This window comes from Ursus americanus, chromosome 32 (assembly GCF_024610735.1).
Source record: "Ursus americanus isolate L20-20 chromosome 32, mUrsAme1.1.p, whole genome shotgun sequence".
Lineage (NCBI taxonomy): Eukaryota > Metazoa > Chordata > Mammalia > Carnivora > Ursidae > Ursus > Ursus americanus.
In genome coordinates this window covers 17,518,852-17,539,151 of record NC_142158.1, presented here as the reverse complement: position 1 = coordinate 17,539,151, position 20,300 = coordinate 17,518,852, and the positions used below count along the sequence as shown (strand labels likewise).

The following is a 20,300-nucleotide window of genomic DNA, read 5'->3' as shown; positions in this document are numbered from 1 at the left end:
TCCAGAAGCAGTCCTGGACCCCTACCGAAGGTTGATGTCTCATTTACGATCAGAAATCATTAATATACCCAAATCCTTAAAATTAAAAAAAGAAGCCAGGCTGGCTTTGTTTAGCGGGTTAAGTATGTCCCCCTACAAGTCTAGTGACTAGCTCGACAAGTTATTTACTCAACAACGTCTTCAGTTTCTCAAAGACTTCACCAGATTCCAAACGAATACGTCGAGTTCAACTTGCTAAGGTTTTACTCTATTCTTGAAGACTGAGTTTGGAAGGTCGTAGGCAGGAGTCTCAAGAGAAGAGCATTCTAAACTGACAAAATAACTCCTAAGCTAATGATAAGATAGGACGAAACCTTGTTTGCAACCTATTTAATACAGATTTGGGGAGGTTCTATTTTGCAGAATAAACTGCTGGGTTAAAAGAAAAAAACACAGAAGTCCATGGAATTCCAAGTAAAGTTTACCTATGCATATATATTTTTTAAGATTTTATTTATTTATTTGTCAGAGAGAGAGAGAGAGCACAAGCAGGGGGAATGGCAGGCAGAGGGAGAAGCAGACTGTCCACTGAGCAAGGAGCCCAATGCAGGACTTGATCCCAGGAGCCTGGGATCATGACCTGAGCTGAAGAAAGATGCTTAACCGACTGAGTCACCCAGGCGTCCCTACCTATGCATATGTTAACATTTATTATTCTCATGAAACAGGCACAAACTGCCTGGCGGTTTGTGCTGCGGTCCTCTCGGCCTCTGAGGTGCATAGGAACCCTTCCTGGATCTCAGTACTTTGCAGATCTGATCCAGGAGGTCTGGGCCGGGGCCAGAGAACCTGCATATTTAAAAAGCTCTCAAGTGAAGATGATACAGAAGCGTCTAGAACTCAGACTCTGGGAGCCAGATAGTTGGAGCCGGATCAAAATTCTAGCTCTGCCACTTATCACATCTGTGTCTTGGGCAAGGCACTTTACCTCACTTGTGGGTTTGTTTCCTCATCTGCAAAATGGGGTAATGACAAAGGTATATACATCACAGGGGTGTTGCAAAGACAGGATGAGCTAATAAGTGTGAAGCAGAGAAAACAACTGGCGTTATGCTACACATATGGTTACAACTTGGTTTTTTACTGGGCATCTTTTTATGTCAGTAGAATAAAATCTATCCCGTTCTTTCTAACAGCTATACGATATTCCATGATTGCATGTATCCTTTTTTTTCATAAGTTTTATTTATTTAGTGATCTCCACAAGCCCCAACATGGGACTCGAACTCATAGCCGCCCGAGATCAAGAATGAGCTGCTCCACTGAGCCAGCCAGGTGCCCCGGGATGTATCTTGATTTCCATCAATCCAATGCATTTTTTCCCCACTTTTAAAATTGTTGTAAAATCAACATAACAAAATTGACCCTTCTAACCATTTCTAAATGTACATTTCAGGGGCAATAGGTACAGTCACGTGGTTGTGCAACCATCACCACCATCCATCTCAAGAACTTTTCCATCACCCTAAACTGAAATCCTATACCCATTAAGCAATAGCTCCCATGATCTCTGGCCCCTGACAATCTCTCTTCTCCTTTCTGTCTCTATGAATTCACCTGTTCTAGATTCCTCATTTAAGTGGAATTGTGCACTATTTGTCCTTTTGTGTCTCCCATGGATTTTGAAGGCAGACATCCTGCAGGTTATAGTCTGAATCCTGGAATCTCCGAGCTGCTGGTGGTTGATCCCCCTCCATGACCTAGGCAGGAATTAGGTCAGGGCTGCTGACCTTCTAAGATGTGCAACCTCTGTTGGCTTCTGACTCTGTAATTAACAAAACCCATGGCCACTTTTCTTCTCGGAGCACCTGCCTTGGGCCGGAAAGGTGCTGAGGATTGCAGAGTGCTCTGTGAGGTGGGAAAAATGGCCCCCATTTTGCACATGCAGAAACTGGAGATCAGAGAGGCTCACTGACCTGCCTGCTGTGACTCAGGGGTTGAGAGACAGAAGTGGATTATAGTTAGGTCTGACTCCCATCGTTCAAGCCCTTTTCCACTCCGGGCTAGCCTGGCAAAGGAAAAAAAAATGCAATCGTTGGTGTTTCCCAACAACAATCTGATTCAGTGCAAGTGGAACTTAAATTAAGCAAACCTGATAACTGAAGATTCAGCTGTATAACCAAAATCATCGGGGTCTTTGCTCACCAAAAGAATTCATCGCAAAGCCTCTCTTGAGCGTATAAGCTGCTCGGCTTTCCAGATAGGGAGTGTTTCCAACCACTTGTGTGTTTGAGAGTTGATTTAGACCGTCTGCTGTTGCCTGGCCTCCTTTCCGTGGGGTCTCTTCCTAAGCACAAGAGTATGTTGATTTCCAATGTCAAGCAAACGAGGACAAGGAGCACCTTGACAAGGAGATCCTTACAGAGCTAACCCAGTCCTAAACCCCTGCAGCCTGTCCTTTGGTGTTTCGGAAGGAACAAGAATTCTCAGCAGCACCCACTGTGATCCCTGACACACATAACACAGTCAAAATGCTAGTCGGGTTTCCTCAGAGATCCCCTGGCCAACTAAATGGGCAAGTGGTCTATGCGTGTACATGTGTGTCCCATTACTCTACAGAGCCAGCCTTAGATGTTCTACTTTAAAACAAAACAAAACAAAAAAACCCAAAAAACCAAAAACCAACATAATTTTCAGTTTGAGGGGACAATCCTCTAAAAATGGCTATCACTCTCACATCTAAAAATAGCATCTCTTTCTCCTCCGAGGTGGCTTTTGTCTCTTGTTTTTGCCAAGAAGAAAGAGCACTGTTTAGTTCTGCCTCGCCCTCTTCACGTGCTTGCAGTTGGGATCCTCTTCACCAGGCTCACATGCTGTTTTGGCAGCCCACGTGCATTCTTCCCTGCTTCCAGCCCTTAAAGGAGCCCTGTCCCACCGCGCACCCCAGCAGTGGCGGGATGGGGGTACTGCATGTCCTGTCGGGATGGCCTGATGTTCTGCTTTGGGTCTGTTTTGACCAGCCGGGTCTTAGATCTCTTAGGTTGGGGTGATTAGGGAAGGCTTGAGAATATCCCCCAGAGAGGAGACACGACCCAAAGCCAGCCACTATGCTAGCACTCATGGTGAACACCAGCAACATAAAGTGAAACAACAGTAATCTCCACAAGGACTATTGGAAGGTGCAAAACTGGTCAGAAGTCAAGATTGTCCAGGTCTGATGCTTTTTAGTGACGTGGGTCAAACTAGTTAACGTTCTGTGGTGATGGCTAATATCCACCCCCTATGCAAGCTACTAGGGATTTTTTTTAAAGATGTTATTTATTTATTTGAGAGAGAGCACGAGGAGAGGGGAGTAAGAGAGAGAATTCCAAGAAGACTCCACGCTGACCGTGGAGCCCCACGGCGGCAGGGGGGTCGACCCCGCAACCTGGAGATCATGACTTCAGCTGAAACCACGAGTCAGACGCTTAACCGACTGAGCCACCCAGGCGCCCCACTAGGGATTATATTATAAGACAAACTTCTGATGTTATTACTAAGAGGTCGAATTGTATTTAAGGAGGAAAAAAATGGAATGGTTAAAGAGAAATGTGCTCTTTTCCTTCCTTTTCCTTGCCTTTCTTCCCAAATGATTCAGACCTAAGGTGTTAGATGGGGCTGGACATCCACGGCGCAGGGAGAGAGGGTTAGCTGTGGTGTGTCAGATCTTAAACAAGGCGAAGAAGACCACCACACAAGGGGAGGCATGACTGACAGGGAGTCAGAGCCCCTGAGGATGAGGGGACATCCCCATACAGAGGGGCTCCATGTGTGGGTCAGAGTCTTAAGCATGATGACCAAGGCATCTTCATGTGAGAGAAGCCCGACACGAGATAGCAGAGCCTGAGCAGAGAGGAAAGCATCTGTAATGGAGGAGTGGCGACAGAGGCAAGGAATTTATCAAATAAGTAAATACATAAAGGTTTCTCACCATTGGGGAAGGGAGTCACAAGCATGGAAAAGGAGGAAACAAAAATGAACAACGTGGTGTTATATGGGAAGTGGACGTAGCAGTGATGAAGCATGGTCTGCAAGATTGGATAGGTAGATAGACTGGATGGAGGAATAGAAATATAAACATAGATGTACCTATGCATATATGTATCGTGGCAGACAGACCATCATTCGATGGTCTCTATCCGATGGCCTCTATCACTTAGGTGATTGTAGTACGAAGCTCCTAACAGGGTCCCCAATCATCCATACTCCCTGGCGTTCATGCATTTGTGGAAGCCCCTCCCCTCGAGTGTGGCAGCGCCTATGACCTGTTCTAACCAATACAATACACCAGAGATAATAGGATGCTGTTTCATTGATTAGGCTACTGAAGATTGTCATGTCCGTCCTCCTTGGAGACTCTCTCCCTTGCTGGCTTCGATGAAGCAAGCTGCTACGTTGTCGGTGGTTCCATGGAGGAGCCCATGGGGCAAAGAGCTGAGGGCAACCTCCAGCCAACAGCCCAACTGAGACACAGAGGCTCTCTGCCACCACATGAGCGTGGAAGTGGGTCCTTCCCCAGCTAAGCCTGGAGAGAAGATCACAACCCCGGGCACTTTGTGAGACCCTCGAACAAAAGAGCCAGCGAAGCCACGCCAGGATTCCTGACCTCGGAAACTGTGAGATAGTAAGTGTGTGTATAAGTTGCTAAGTTCATGGTACTTGTTATACAGCAGTAGATAACTAGTAGTACGTGTAGTCTATACACCGTAGCTGTCACTGAGAAGGCCTAAGAGCAACAACACTCCCCAAAATGTGGGCTTCAAATGTCATTTCCAACCAAAAGGAGCTATGGCGGGCGCCTGGGTGGCTCAGTCGGTTAAGCAGCTGCCTTCGGCTCTGGTCATGATCTCGGGGTCCTGGGATTGAGCCCCACATCGGGCTCCCTGCTCAATGGGGAGTCTGTTTCTCCCTCTCCCTCTCCCCCTGCCTGCCGCTCCCCTGGCTTGTGCTCTCTCTCTCTCTCTCTCACTGTCAAATAAATAAAATCTTTAAAAAAAAACAAAAGGGACTATTTTTCTTGGAAAAATGACTGATTTCCAAACCTGCAGCATGGAAAGTAGAAGATGAGTCTGGAACATCTTCTTGTGCAAGAGTGTAAGAAAACGCTCAAATAAGGATGGGGGTGTGTCAGAAGGACAGAGGGCTCCCACTAGTCAAATCAGAGGTAACTTGAGCATCAGAATAAATGATAATCGTGGCGGTTTATGAATCTATTGAATAAAATGGGAAGGCATGCGTTGATAGATATATAAATAATGAATTTATGAATTGGAAGTTTGATAAGGAATGAACTATTCAGCTCATTCCAGAATACTTCCCCACAAAAATATTAATCAATAATAAAGAGGAAAAGAGTAACTTTATAGTGGAGAAGCCTGGCAGATACCACCTTTCTTAAATGATCAGAGTCAACGTCATCATTAACGGGGGATATTGAAACCGGGCAGCACCTGATCAAATACACTGAGAACACAGAGGCATTTGTGTGTTATTCCTGCCCGAGACACATAACCTGATTCTTCTCAGGAGGAAGCACCAGACAAACCCAAATTGGGGGATACTGCAAAAAATACCTGGGAATAAGTAAAAAGGTATCAGGGTCAAGAACATTGAAGAGACCGAGGAACTGGCCCATTCCTATGGAAACGTGATAATTAACTGCAACGTGTGGTTCTGATCTGGATCCTTCGGTTATTGGGACAATTGTCCAAACTTGAATAGGGCGTGAAGATTCGGTGGTAGTAATGCATTCGTGTTTCTTTCCTGATCACGATGGTCCTACTTGGGTTGTGTAGAAGAATATCTTTGTAGGAATTTTACACTGAAGTATTAGGATGTAATAGGGCATTAAGCCTGCAGCTTATTATCAAATGGCTCAGTAAAAAAAAAGAAAAAAAGAAAGAAAAGAAAAAAATTTCTTTGTGCTGTATTTCCAACTTTCCTATAACTCTGTGACTTTTTCCTTTTTTTCTTTTTTTTAATGTTTTATTTATTTGAGAGAGAGTGAGAGAGAGACGAGAGGCAGAGGGAGAAACAGACTCCCCACTGAGCAGGGAGCCCAATGCAGGGCTCTATCCCAGAACCCCGAGATCATGACATGAGCCGAAGGCAAATGCTTAACCCACCGACCCATCCAGACACCCCACTCTGTGACTTTTTCAAAATAAAAAAATAAAGAAGAAATTCTAGTCTAGTAATTCTCGAGTGTGGTCCCCAGACCAGCAGCAACAAATTCCCACTAGCCAAATCAAAATTCCCATACTTTGTTGGGAATGTAACAAAGTTGTTGGAAATGTAACAAATCCGTGGACCTGTGGTTCTATAGACCCATAGACCCATGTCTCGGGTCATTCTGATGCGCTCTGTGCCCTGGATCTATGCCTTAGGGCGTTGTGAAGCATTCTAAAGTTTGAGACCCACTGTACTGGTCCATTTATTCCAAACAGTGGAGTCTTGAGTGGAGTTCCCACTATCGAACACAGAAAGATTGGGCTTTCTGAATCCCAACCCCAATTTCTATTGGCGATCCATTATAAAGCCAACAAAGTGGATATGAGAAAAAGAAAGTAGAATAGATTTTAAAACTGTTTGAAAAAAGATATGAATGGAATCATGAAATACATGGTCTTTTGTGACTGGCTTCCTTCACTTAACATTTCCCAGGTCCACCCCTGTTGTAGCCTGTGCCCATACCTCATTCCCTTCTACTGCTGAGCGATGTTCCGTGGTATGGATAAACCACGTTTTATTTATCTGTTCCTCCATTGGTGGAGGGTTGGATGGTTTCTGCCTTTGACCTATTATGAATCATGCTGCTCTGAATATCTGCGCACAAGCTTTTATGTGGACATATGTTTTTCTTCTTCTTGGGTGTGTACATGGGAGTAGAATCGCCAGGTCACAGGGTACCTCTATGTGTCACCTCTTGGGGACCACCCTACTGGTTTTCACAGTGGCTGCCCCGGTTTACGTTCCCTCTAGCAGTGTATGAGGGTTCTGATTTCTCCACGTTCCTGCCAACACTTGCGATGAGTACGTGTGATCTTTGCAGCATAATCAAATGGTGAGAAACTTTATCAAACCCACGAGGTGCTTCTAAAGACACGGAATCAAAGATTATCCAACTAGCTTGTTTGCGGCATCGGGAAATACTTGACGGCCTACTAGAGGAAGCAGGCCCTCTTAAGGTATTTCTCCCGGTTGTGTTAAGTAGATGGGGCATCTATGACTCAGACTTCCCTGGCAAGCCACGAAGTCTATCAAGATCTCTAGATCTGGTTCTACAAGCAGGGTGGCGTGACGGAAATACCGGGTGCTTCCAATTGTCGATGGTGGGCAGAGGCAAATCATAACAGTTTTTGGCTCCTCCAGTGACCCAGGACAATGGGAGGCGGCAACCGCATCCAAGACATCGGTAATTGGCCTGAATTTCCAGCTCTGAACTCAGAGCTGCCATTTGGCCACTCACTGGTGACCCATTAACCAGGTCTGACCCACAGAAGTGTTCTGTTTCGCCCGTGTGGTGTTTCAAACATGATGATTTGAATCGCCTTACACACTCTATCTCTTACAGTTCCCACTGCTCTCTATTGTTTTCTGCCTAACCTGGGTCACTGTTTTACAGGATCTCTCTGGCTCCTGGGGGTATCTGAATGCGCACATCCGTCTTAGGATGACTCCTTAGTCATGTGGTTAAAGCCCGGGAGGTCCTTTGAGTAAAATATCATTGCCATCATCAAAAGGCCAATAGTCACGTGTCTACACTGCGTCATCAACAAGAAGCAGCTATTAGGCAGATAATTGTGTAGTTGCCACATAGGGAACAATAAATAGATGTGACCTGTGCCTACTAGGACCTTACAGACTAAAATAAACCACACTGACCCAGACGGACGTTCATGTGGCCAACAGAGAGTGGAAAAAGACATACAGACCGTGAAAATAAGCACGATGTGAGGTCAGCACCGAGCGCAGCAGCACAAACTCACAGCTGGGCCGGGCTCCCACATGCATCCTAAAAACAGAGTTCTTTTTTTTTTCTTTAAAAAAAATTGTTTTTTAAAGATTTTATTCATTTACTATTTGAGAGAGTGAGAGCTTGAGTGGGGTGAGGGGCAGAGGGAGAAGCAGACTCCCCGCTGAGCAGGGAGCCCCATGCAGGACTCTATCCCAGGACCCCAGGATCACAACCCGAGCAGAAGGCAGACGCCCAACTCACTAAGCCACCCTGTCACCCCTAAAAACAGATTTCTTTTCAAAAGACACTCCTCCCAGATTATTCCTATTAGAACTTGAAAGTATTTGCTGATGATATCTCCCTAATATGATTTGCAAGACTTGTGGATTGCCAACTCTCCAGTAATGCAAACACGGTATTTCTTTTTCTTCTTTCGGAGAGTTCTCTTACGGCATAGGTATTCATGGAAGTGATCAGCCGTGTGATCAGAAATGCAGTCTGCAGGAGAGCCCACACATCCCTAAATAGCTGTTGGTACCTTGACCAGTTTCCATCACCTGCGGGCTCACCCATCTCAGCAGTTCGCACTGAGCCCTTCTCCAGAGGATTGTCCTTGCCTCAAGGGAGTCTCCTGGCCCAGAGATGCCGGGATGTTATGCTCCCCCTGGGAGGGAGGGAGTCTGCAGCTAATGAGCAATTAATACATGTTATAAAAGTCCCGGACTCTTGCCCAAGGCGGGCGGACAATGCTGCAATGCTGCACACGCTTCAGAGCTCCCTGTGGGGTCAGGCAGAAGCCAGACTTCCCTGGACACTCGCCTTTTTTTTTTTTTAATAGATTTTATTTATTTGTCAGAGAGAGAGAGAGAGAGAACACAAGCAGGAGGAGCTGTAGGCAGAGGGAGAAGCAGACTCCCCACTGAGCAAGGAACCCCATGCGGAACTCGATCCCAAGACCCTGGGATCATGACCTGAGCCGACGGCAGACGCTTAACCGACTGAGCCACCCAGGCGTCCCGGGACACTGGTCTTTGCCTGGCTTCTTCCCCTGCACTATCCTGCTTCCCTTATTCCCCTCCAAACGGCGCTTGAGAGCACTGTCTCAACAAAAACCCCACTTGCGTCAGAAACCCCAAGTCCACGAACAAAGAAAAAAGAAACAAACATAAAAACAGACTTTATATCTATAAAGAACCAACTGGTGGTTGCCAGAGGGGAGGTGGGTGGGGGGAGGGGTGAAATACAGCGGACGAAGAGCGCGCTTATCGCCATGAGCACTGAGTAATGTGTAGAAGTGTTGACTCACTATATGGTGCACCTGAACTAATATCACACTGTACATTAATTATATGGGGATTAAAAATTTTTTTAATGATCAATAAATAATAAAAAAAGAAACCCCACCTCAGGCGCTGCCTCTAGGAAACCTGATAGAAGGCAACCGACCTATCCTACAAAGTTATCCTTACGGGGTCCGATTTTTCTACCGTCGTTAAAGCACGATACACGTGACATTAGGCATGTAATGGTTAAAAAGTACCAGCTCGCAGCTCTGGCAGCCAAGGTGACCCTCTGATAGCGTCCTTAGGGCCGTTTTAGGGCATTTGTGTTTCTGCCCAGTGGAAGTGCCATTTCAGTTCCTACCCCAATCATAAAATTACGCTTCCATCCAACCAGAGTACTTATAACCCCTTCCTTTACTGAAATGCAATCAGAACCCAGAGGGGTGGGGGGAGAAATGAGGCTAAGCTATAAAATTATAAAAAATGGTGAGCCTAGATTTGTCTTATTGAGGTAATAAGATTAACATGACGCAGGAGCTCTGGATCTTACAGCAAAGTACATTCAAATACAAAAGCACCGTAGTTTTGAGGAGGGAAACGTGTTAATGGATCGCTCTGGCTCCCACAACACACAGTACACTTCATCTTCTTAACAACTTTGTGCAACTTTTTGTCCCCAGAACCTGATACGTTTGAACTACATGCGTGCTTCCTTTCCTAGGCTGCATGACCAAGGACCACAAATTTGGTGGCTTAAAACAACAGGACTTTCTTCTCTCACAGTTCTGGAGGTCAGAAGTCAGAGGTCAAGGCGTTGGCAGGGCTGCACTCGTCCATGCCTGAAAGGGAGGATCGAAGCTTTGCCTCTTCCGGCTTCCAGTGGATGTTGGCATTCCTTGACTTTCGGGGGCGTGTCCCCCTGCTCTGTCTTCACATGGCCTCCTCATCTGTCTGCCTCTTTCCAGAGGACGTTTGCCGTGGGATTTAGGGCCCACTGTGACAATCCAGGATCATCTCATTACAAGATCCTTAATCGTATCTGCAAAGACCCTCTTTCCAAGTAAGGTCACATTCAGGTCCAAGGGTGGCTATCTTTTGGGGTGCTATTTTTGAGGTCAGCTACAGTGTGCACGTGTGTGTGGACACAGCCACACCAAGATAAAGAGGGAGGTACCCCACTAGAGAATCTAACCCACTATACTCGGCATTGAACACCCACGGTCTTTTTTTTTTTTTTTAAGATTTTATTTATTTATTTGACAGAGAGAGAGACAGCCAGCGAGAGAGGGAACACAAGCAGAGGGAGTGGGAGAGGGAGAAGCAGGCTTCCCAGTGGAGCAGGGAGACTGATGCGGGGCTCCATCCCAGGACTCTGGGATCACGCCCTGAGCTGAAGGCAGATGCTTAACGACTGAGCCACCCAGGCGCCCCTGAACACCCACAGTCTTGACTCTTTAGAAGCACCCCAGAAGATCCTTGACATAATTCACGTTGGTAATTTTGCCAAGCACAAATTGCATCACGTGTGTGATGGGTTAGTGCACTACATGGAAATATGCACTTGATCGTGGAGTAGTCACCCAGCATCCTCCTGTTTAGCACAGCTTTGCTGTTCTCGAACCATGTAGATTATTCACAATGTACTCACTGTATTTTATAGGGCGGCTTGCTACACGATGGTGGGATTTGGAGTTTAAGGATTTAGAGAGGTCTTTGGTCTCTGAAGAATGCTGACTAGGGGAAGTTTTCGGATGGATAGTGGCACAAAGCACATATGAGGGACTGAGATGTTTGGTGGTAGCAGGGGACAGGCCAGTAATTCCCAGCAAATGCCACTCCTTTAAATAATCGATATCCATTTATGAGTTAAATATTTGTTAGACGGATTGCAGATGAAGGAGAAAACTACTAAAGAAGTCTTTGAAATAGTTTAGGTTGCTTTTTAAAATACAGATATTCTTTTTTTTTTTTTAGATTTTTTTTATTTGAGAGAGAGAGAGCAAGAGAGCATAAGCAGGGGGAGGAGCAGAGGGAGAGGGAGAAGCAGGCTCCCAGCTGAGCAGAGAGCTCAATGCAGGCCTCGATCCGAGGACCCTGGGCTCGTGACCTAAGCTGAAGGCAGGTGCTTAACTGACTAAGCCACCCAGGCACCCCTAAAATATGGATGTTCTGACATCTTTGAAACATTAACGATTTTATTGTATTTTTTAAAGATGTCATTTATTTATTATTTGAGAGAGAGAGAGAGAGATTGAGAGAACAAGTGGGAGGAGGGGCAGAGGGAGAAGCAGACTCCCCATGGAGCAGGGAGCCCAATGCAGGACTCCATCCCAGGCACCTGGGCTCATGACCTGAGCTGAAGGCAGATGCTTAACTGAGCCATCCAGGTGCCCCAAAACATTAACAATTTTAAAAAGCTTCACATAGTGCTTGGCATGTTTTTCCTTGCATATCATTAAAGGCCCTTAAGAAAAACAAACAAAAATGTTTAAATAATTACTGAGCATAAAATGATATATAGCAAGGATGAAGGAAATAGTGAATTGTAAAATAAATTGCTTCACTAAATTGCTTTCTTCTTATATTTACTTAGGTTGCAAATAACACCTTGCACCTTCTTTAAGGATCACCATGATAAGAAAAAAAATACATGTAATTATGTCCACGTGGTAACCTAGGTACAAAGAAACTCAGACTGAAGAATTAATTTGTCTTACTTATACCAATGGGTTGGGCTGGAGAATTATGTTTCTTGGGATATTAGAAAAAGAGCCATGTTGCTTTTTGTCTCTATTATAGCACTTTTCATACTCGATCTGAAAAACCGGTTGTGTAAAAGCAACGCCTTTAAGGCAAGGACCTTGAGACTCCCCCTCCCCCTTTCCTAGAAACATCCACATGCTACCTAGCACTGTGTATCGCATATACTAGGTACCCAGTAAATGATGGCTGACATGCAGCCCACATCTTAGGGAACTAGGAGGCAAGTAATAGTCCTCAGTGATGTCTAGCACTTTGGGGAACTATTCATCATTATCCTTTAAGGACCCGTCTATTTTTTCTCTTCTATTTTTTCTACTTTTTCTTTTCTTTTCCTTTTATCTATCTCTTCCCTCCTAACTATTTGCTATAGACCAAATGTTTGTATTCCAGCCTCCTCCAAATCCATATGTTGAAATCTAATCCCCAAAGTGATGGTATTTGGAGGTGGGGCATTTGGGCGACGATTAGGTCGGGAGGGTGGAGCCCACGTGAATGGGATTAGTGCCCTTATAAAAGAGATCCCAGAGCACTCCCTCACCCTTCCTGCCATGTGAGGACACAGTGAGAAGATGGCCATCTATGGACCAGGAAGAGGGCCATCACCAGACGCTGAATCTGCAGGTTCTTTGATCTTGGACTTCCTAGTCTCCAGTACTGTGATAAATAAATGTCTATTTGTTGTTTATAGGCCACCTAGCCTGTGGGATTTTACTATAGCAGCCCAGATGGACTAAAACAGCATGCCTTTGGCCACTAGCATGCGTTAGAATCCACTTAACTAATAGGTGTTTCCTAGGCTCATAGGAGGCATTGCCTGGAACTTGGGGGAAATTCTGGGGCAGCCTTCCCATTTTATGAATCCATCAAGGACCTGATCACACCTACCCAGTAGCACTAAGGGAGACAGTGCAGAGGAAGTGAGTTTCAGAGCCTCCCAGAAGTTTTGCTCCCTGCTGTTACTCCATTTTGCATGTACTTTTCATGGCACCGTGCAGAAACGAAGAGGGAATGTAGAGATCCATATGGAAGAAAAAATAGGACTTTTGCAGATGAGAGAAGAGTTACAGTAGACTAGAAAAAGCAGAAGGAAAAAGTAAGAGAAAAATCAGATTGATGGTAGATTAACTTGTTTGGGTTCTTTAAGCCAGAATTGCAGTTTTTGTTCAAATTCTTCTAGACCTGATTAATAAAACATGGAGTTTCCTCTAAATTTAATAACTTCTGGGTTCACATTTATTTTATTAATGAACACTGAATTGTAACTGTTTTATTCACCCTTGACTGTGAAATAATGCATTTGTGTAATTCCATGGGATTCTGCAGATGCTTTTCACCCTGAACCCGAAGCCCCAGGAATCCTATCTTGGGGTTTGTGGCCATAGCCCGCACCACCTCCCTGGCCTGGCCAAGACAGGATGCAAAAATCTCCTCATTAGATTTTGTCAACCTAGCCTTGGACTCCGAAGTCTCTGTTCATCCCCTGGTACCATCCCCTCCCCTTGATTGGGGGCTGGACCTAGTGACCTAAAGTGACTTAGTGACTTCCTTTGAACAAATAGATGAAGGCAAAAGTGATGGGATGGTACTTCCGTGATTAGGTTACAAAAGACTGACTTCTGTACTGTCAGAAGTCTATCTGTCTTCATCTATCTGTCAAAAGACTGTCCTGCTGGTACTGCTGTCTTGGCTGGCACACTTTGATGACACAGCTGTTTTTGTTGGAGACGCCCATGTGCCAAGGGACTGAGGGCCACTTCTGGCCAGTAGCCAGCAAGGAACTGAGGCCCTGAGTCCAATGGCTTCAAGGAACTGAATCCTGCCCATCACCAGGGGAGTGAGTTTACAAGTAGATCCTTTCCCCATCAAGCCTTGGGATGAGGGCAGCGCAGTGGACACCTTGACTGCCTGGGAGAGACTAATGCAGAGGGCCCCGTTAAGTTGGGCCAGATTCCTGTCCCACAGAAACTATGTGATATACTGTTATTTTAAGCCACTGAGTTTGGGGGTAGCTCACTAAGCAGCAGTAGATAACTAATACAGACCCTAAAGCCATACTCTGGATCTTGGATACTTGGCCATCACATTTTCCGGTACCCAGAAAGGATACTGTCATGGATATTTACTGAAACTGGCTGGCCAGCGTCTGACCCTCTTTCCTAGTACTGGGAAATCCTCAACGATGGGCATCAGTGGCCCCTTTTTCACAAGGGCAATGTGTTCTATAACCTTTTTCATGTCATGCCATGCATAGAAAATGGATACGATGTGTAAAATACTCTATGAGGCTGCTCACTGCCAGAAAAGACCAGCTCTGCGGGCTCTAGGCACTCCAGGCCTACCCCCAGCTGTGGGCATCAATCTCAGCACCTCTATAACCCACTCATAGCAGAAGCTGGGAATCTCTGCTCACGGTAGTCCTGGCATGGTCATGCAATCGAGGCTTTGCCAACTTTGAAACTGGAGTGAGCGATGCAAAGATTGGGGGTCATGGAGATGAGAGGTTAGGTGGTGGAGGTGACATCAGATGGTGGCCGCTGGGACCAGTGGTGGGGTCCTGGCCAGTCTATTTATGCTGCCTGACCCCCTTTGGCCTTTGTTTTTAGGCCTGGTTTTCAATTCTGAGAACCATCCAATATCTTTCCAGTAAGTTCCTTCTGCTTAAGAGAGCCAGATTTGGCTCCTATTGGTTCCTACCAAGAACCTCAGCAGTAGATATATATCAGTATTATAGCAAAGGAATATATCAATATCACGAAGATATATATCAATATTATAACGACACATGGTGAAGACTGGAAACAGGTATAAAAAGATTGTGTACAAGTCCAAGGCTATTGGATTTTTACCACATATGTCTCTATGTACATGTCTAGTTTTTTCACAAAAAATTTTTAAAAATATTTTCATAATATTTCAAAAAAATTTACTTTTAATGATGTATTATAATTGCCCATTACAGAAACATTTTGTGATTTTTTTTTCCTTCACGTCTTTTTGGTAACAATTTTGGCAGTGTATAACTATTGTCTAGGCATTTCCCATGTATTGCATCATAATCTCTCTTCCATTTCTTCAAAACCATATTTTTAAAGAGCCGTGTAATATTTATTTCAGACTGAGCCTGTGCAAGACGCCCGGAGGGAGGAGGTCTGAAATTGGGCCCAATAGCCAATGACTAAATCAAGAGAAAGGAATGCCTTTTTCTGATTGGTCGGCCTCCTTCTTTTGGCAATTCCACTGCCCAGAGGAATGCATTAAAAAAAAAAATTCAAACAAATGTGCTAAATGTGCTCCTGTATTCCTAATCCTCTTAAGTGGGATATATGACAATTTCTTCAACTAGGCTCTTCTTGTTGGACATTTTGTTTGCTTGCACATTTCATCTAGTTCTTGTTGAACGTGTATAGGCCTAAGATTCTTCCACATTTTAGACTTGTTACTTGGCCTTGACTTTTTGGTGGGAGTAAGTCAAAGGCACGAATACCTTTATGTCTCTTTATAAATATCACCAAATACGTGGCTTTCTAAGATGATATTCTCTATGTTTCCTGCCAGCTTTAGTATGAAAAAGTGGCCATTTCACAGCATCCTCCCCCAAAGGTGAAGTCATTAATTTTTTGAGGTCGCTTGTTTGGAGAGCAACCAGTTACTCCTTTAAAAAGCTTCTAACAAAATGTCAGATACTTTTATTCTTTCAGCTGCTCCTAGTATGCTCCTATGTAAGGTTTTAAATGGTTTCTAAGTGTGCTGACAGAAAAGTACATGTTCATCAATGTAAATTTGATGACTATTTCAAGAAAGTTTGATGAGGTTTGGAGCCCATTTATTCAACCTTGATTAGCCAACATTTAAAAGGAGCTTGGCTTACACTTAACTCATTGTTACTGTAATACAAATGAAAGTTTTAGAACAATTTAAATACAATGACATCATGTAATTTAAAGTGCAGTGGCTTGGAAAAAGTCATCAAACAATAGGTTAGAATTATCGGGTATTTTTATTAAAGAACAAGGGGGCATCAAGTTGTCTGGGTAATTGAGGGAGAAATTAGACGGAATGACTTTATTAGTTCTGGCCAGACATTAGGGGCCTTCAATTAAATCATCATTTACCTACCCTCTTCAAGACAAAATAAATAATTCTCTATTCAGCAAACCATTCATTCCTTGCTTATTTGGCCAATTACCATCACAGTATCTTTGGAAGCAAACAAAATACCAGAATTTATCGCATGTAGTTTACACGAGTTAAGATCGATTTTGCCGGCTACGGAAAGGATGACCCAAACAAAGGGAAGTGGTGAAAACAAAATAGTAATTCTAGGATGGGTCAGAGAGCAACACTTGGCAAGTTGTGCCAAATTAGTCGACCAAGCAAAGTACTCTATTGGGAATTGCCAAGTAGGAAGTCCTATTTTTGACTCTGCTGACCTCAGTGAATATTTCCTTGTTTTAAAAATGTGCATAATTCTTTGCTACCTAACAAAGAGACCTGTTATGAAAATTAATGAGCCTATAAAATGTTTTGACGTCTCTAGAAGCCCTTTCTAAATGCACACCATAATCTTGTATTCATATAGTTCATGCTCCTGCTCTTTGAAGACATGCCAGTCTTTATTAGTATTCCTGTGGCACCTTCTACCACTCCAAGTTCACTTTAAGTCCTCATAAAAGTAATTAATAAAATGACCACTGTTTTAAGTGGGAGACTTTGCCTTCGTAAATGGTTTCCAGTACCCATGTGATAAATGTTAGGGCATTAAGTTCCGTGCGGAATAAAGAGCAGTAGGTTCGTAGAGAAGGAGGCGGCGGACGGGAACCTACTCCGACAAGCGCGGCCAAGCGGCGCCCGAGCAGTCCGTGAGCACTCCCGGGGCTGCGCACCTCGGGGTCTGAGTTGGGCCCCCGGAGCCCGACCCGTTCCGTTCGTCCCGGGCGCCCGCAGGCCGGGCTCGCGGCGGCCCCAGCCAGGCTCGATTACTTTCGCCTGGGCGAGAAGCAGCACCGCCGCTCCAGCGGGAACCCTACGGCGGCGGGGGGGGGGGGGGGGGAAGGAGGGGCGATGACAACAAAAAGAAGTAAAGTAGGAGGAGATTCTCCCGGGAGGGCCCGGGCGGGCGGGGGGCCGGAGGCGGGGGTTGGGGGGGGGCGGGAAGCGGCGGGCTCGTGGGAGAAGGCGGGGACAGGCGGAGGGACCCCGCGCCGGGAGCCTCACGCCCCGCCCCGGAGGAGCGCTCCGCCGCTCCGGCCGCGCGCCTCTCCCCCCTTCCCCGCCCCCGCGGCCCGCGCGCCGGGACCCCCGCGGGCCCGCCCCCCGCCGCCCGTGCTCCCCCCGCCCCTCGCGCCTCCGTCCCCGCCCCCTCGCCCAGCGCCGCCCGCGCGCAGCGTCTCGCGCCGGCCCGGCCCGCCCGCCGGGAAACAGCCGCGAGAGCAGCGAGAGCAGCGGCCGCCGCGGCCGCCAGCGCGCCTTCTGCGCCCGCGCTCCCGCCTCGCCCCCGCCTTCGGCGCCTCGTCCCGGGCCCGCGCCCGCACCCCGGCCAACGTTCTCTCCGGGCCTCCCCCGGCCCGCTGCCCGCTCCCCTGTCTCCGAGCCCCCCAACCGTCGCGCTCTCCCTCGGCGCGCGGCCCGCCGCCTGCTTCCGGGGCGGGCGGACTGGGCGCCTGGTGCCGGCGGCCGCAGCGACAGCGCCCCCGGGAAGCAGAGGAGGAAGAAGAGAAGAGGTGGAGGTGGCCGCAGACTGAGTCGCGGCCGGGATGTCCGGGCAGCCGCCGCCGCCGCCGCCGCCGCCACAACAACAGCAGCAGCAGCTGCCGCCGCCACCGCCGGCGGCCGTGGCCCCCGTCTCCGGAGTCGTCCTGCCGGCGCCCCCGGCCGTCAGCGCCGGCTCCTCTCCGGCCGGCTCGCCCGGCGGCGGCGCGGGCGGCGGCGGCGGCTTGGGGGCCGCGGCGGCCGCCCTGCTCCTCCACCCGCCGCCGCCGCCGCCGCCCCCCGCCACCGCGGCCCCGCCGCCGCCGCCGCCCCCGCCGCCCGCCTCGGCTGCCGCCCCCGCCAGCGCACCCCCAGCGCCCCCGGGCCTCGCCGCGGGTCCCGGCCCGGCCGGAGGCGGCCCGGCCGCAACCCTGGCGGCGGGCAGCAGCGCCGCGGCCCCCTTCCCGCACGGGGACTCGGCCCTGAACGAGCAGGAGAAGGAGCTGCAGCGGCGGCTGAAGCGCCTCTACCCGGCTGTGGACGAGCAGGAGACGCCGCTACCGCGGTCCTGGAGCCCGAAGGACAAGTTCAGCTACATCGGCCTCTCTCAGAACAACCTGCGGGTGCACTACAAAGGTACTGGGCGTGTGTCGTGCGGTGGGAGTGGGGCCACTGACCCGACGTGTCCTGCCGCCGCAGCCGACTCTCGACCCGCCCCCGACCCCCTCCCTCCCAGGGCCCGGTGCCCTCCGAGGTGACTCGCCGCCCGTTCCGCTGCTGCGGGGGTGGGACCGGGGTCGGGGGGACGGGGGCCAGATTCTTGGGGAAGGCAGGTGAGTAGAATGCCCGTAGGTGTAATGGAGCTGGTAATCCTAGGCCAGGAGGAGGACACCTTGAGGGAATCCAGGATGACAGGACATAACTCGCTTTCTGATTTTTCTTTAAGATAAATCTTAGGGCTCGGATAGAGGAATCCATGGGCCCGGAGTTGGGTTACATTGTTCTCCAGGTGGCGGTGGGTCAGGCGTTCTCTTCTTACGTAGGGGGAAGAGAGGCACGATTCTGAGGTATGATTTCTAATTAAGGGAGAGCAGGCAGATAAAGGGGGAGGGGTAATCAGTGGAGGATTTTGTCCAAAATTAGGCCAGAGATTGTCTAGGGGGACAAAAGGACAAGGGCCCCAAGTTTGGCATCAATGTTTCTTACCCAAAGCAGCTGGGAGGGTAAGAGGTGAACCTCAGAAGTAGGTGTTTTCTTAGGGGAGCAGGAACCTACCACTACTGATTGGAAATGCCCTGTATTTACGTGCCGGTATTATATGAAGTCTAATTGAAAACGGATATCTTAAAATGTTATATAGCATTTTAAAGAAAATTGGCTTATGTTTTACACCTGCAGTTTAAAAACACACACACACACACACACACACAACCAAAACAGCCTTAGGCTTGTGTTTGTCCCCCTCCTCCCTCACCTGCCTCTCCTCTGTTGAAACAAAGCTTTAAGCAGATCATTTTTATAGAAAATTATAAGTTGCTCTGAGAATTTTTGAAATGTAGCCCAAATTAATAGCATGCGTCAAGTTTACTTGCCTGGGAGAAAACAAAATCAGTCTAATGCATCAGTCTGTCTGGAAACAAATCCAGTTTTTAGGCCCCAAACCTGAGGCAGGAGCTTTTACATTCAAAGCAGCCTCCTTTTGATTGGCTACAAAGGAAGGGTCTTAATCAGATCCTAGTGACAGGGATATAGAGGGTATAAACAGTTCTTGTGGTTACATTCTTCAAGTGTACAGGACTAAAATATGAGCAGAACCTCGATAAATAAGCTACAATTTAATCAGAAAGGAGAATGGCGACAGAAATCTACCAAATGATTTGGCTGGAAAGAACCACGCACAAAAATAGGCCTTTTGAATATTCCTTCTTTCTATCCATAGATCCAGAGAAGTAGTTTCAGTTTAAATATTATGTTTCTTAATCTAAATGGTCGAAAATACCCTTTGTTTTCTCTTAAGTGAGGACATTTTGTTAATACTCTGTGAAGGCTGTTATTTAATTTTGTGTTCTAATTTGTGTGAACGATGCAGTGCTATGAAGTGTTTACTTCTCATCTGGCTACCGGAAAGCTTTTTGTTAGACTTGACGAAACTTTATCTTAAATTTATGGTTCATGGTTAACAATTAGGTTATAAAATCAGAGGCAAAAGATACGGAAAATTATTGAACAGAGAATCCTAGCTTTGCTGAGTCCTGCAGTCATTTGTGATTTTAGGTGTGTATACAGGACAGGGCCTCAGTTTCTTCCTCTGAGAGATGAGAGAGTTGAGCTGAATGGTAAGGAAATTTCCAGCTCTGAATTTCCGTGAGTGCTAGGATTTGTGATGAGAGTTTCTTTTGCACTGTAACATGCCTTGATTAGTTTTATTAACTCCTTTTACATAAAATTATTATTTGGGTCAGAGAAAAGTGCATGCTTATGAGAAATTGGTTGGAGTTTGGTATATTTATGACACTGCTGTCTTCATTATTTTTCCTGTTGGCCTCTTTATTACTTTTTGTCGTGTAATACTAAGCTTCACTTTCTGGAAA

The 20,300-nt window shown here is 46.9% G+C and overlaps 2 protein-coding genes across 4 annotated transcripts in view; both read left to right on the top strand.

The window, feature by feature from the left end:
- Positions 1-4,871, top strand: part of MCUR1 (mitochondrial calcium uniporter regulator 1) — a 58,716-nt gene extending 53,845 nt beyond the window's left edge. Inside the window, exon 10 of the mRNA XM_045811532.2 lies at positions 4,339-4,871. The gene's annotated coding sequence lies outside the window, so the exon portion shown is untranslated. The remainder of the gene's footprint in view (positions 1-4,338) is intronic.
- A 12,768-nt stretch (positions 4,872-17,639) lies between these two features.
- Positions 17,640-20,300, top strand: part of RANBP9 (RAN binding protein 9) — an 88,255-nt gene continuing 85,594 nt past the window's right edge. For all 3 annotated transcript variants that reach the window (XM_087858047.1, XM_045811710.2, XM_087858048.1), the window contains exon 1: positions 17,640-18,345. In XM_087858047.1, the coding sequence (XP_087714173.1) occupies positions 17,775-18,345 (571 nt within the window). In that variant the 5' untranslated portion in view covers positions 17,640-17,774. The remainder of the gene's footprint in view (positions 18,346-20,300) is intronic.